Source organism: Psammomys obesus, unplaced genomic scaffold, assembly GCF_907164565.1.
Source record: "Psammomys obesus unplaced genomic scaffold, mPsaObe1.curated_primary_1811, whole genome shotgun sequence".
Taxonomy (NCBI): Eukaryota; Metazoa; Chordata; class Mammalia; order Rodentia; family Muridae; genus Psammomys; species Psammomys obesus.
In genome coordinates, this window is record NW_026595981.1 from 11,260,635 (window position 1) to 11,261,045 (window position 411).

Below are 411 nucleotides of genomic sequence, written 5' to 3' on the forward strand. Positions count from 1 at the left end.
GGGGGGGGGGGGAGAGGGAGAGAGAGAGAGAGAGAGATAGTGAAAGACTCTTCCTCGCAGAGCCCCGCCGGTAGGTGAGCGGCCGCGGAGCCTCGCGGGGAGGCCGAGCCCGGCGGGGCCCAGCCCGGGGCCGGGGGCCAGCGGGGCGGACGACCCGGCATCTGGAGGCGCCCGGCCCCCCTCCCCCACGCCGCGGGGCGCCCGGCGCGGCCCCCTCCCCCCCGCCGCCCGCGGGGGGGGGGCCCCCGGCACTCACCAGGCAGAAGAGGTTACAGTGACAATCTTCCAGGCTGGCCCCGTTCGACACGAAGGAGGAACTCATCGTCCCTCACAGCAGCCGCCGCCGGCGCCACAACCCACCATCCGCCATTACCGCCGCCTCCGACCAGAGAGAGAGAAACACAGACACCG

The 411-nt window shown here is 74.2% G+C and overlaps 1 protein-coding gene across 2 annotated transcripts in view; it reads right to left on the bottom strand.

Annotated features, from left to right (window-relative positions):
• Positions 1–380, bottom strand: part of Med13 (mediator complex subunit 13) — a 90,690-nt gene extending 90,310 nt beyond the window's left edge. For both annotated transcript variants that reach the window (XM_055619581.1, XM_055619580.1), the window contains exon 1: positions 257–380. In XM_055619581.1, the coding sequence (XP_055475556.1) occupies positions 257–322 (66 nt within the window). In that variant the 5' untranslated portion in view covers positions 323–380. The remainder of the gene's footprint in view (positions 1–256) is intronic.
• Positions 381–411: the final 31 nt, after the last annotated feature.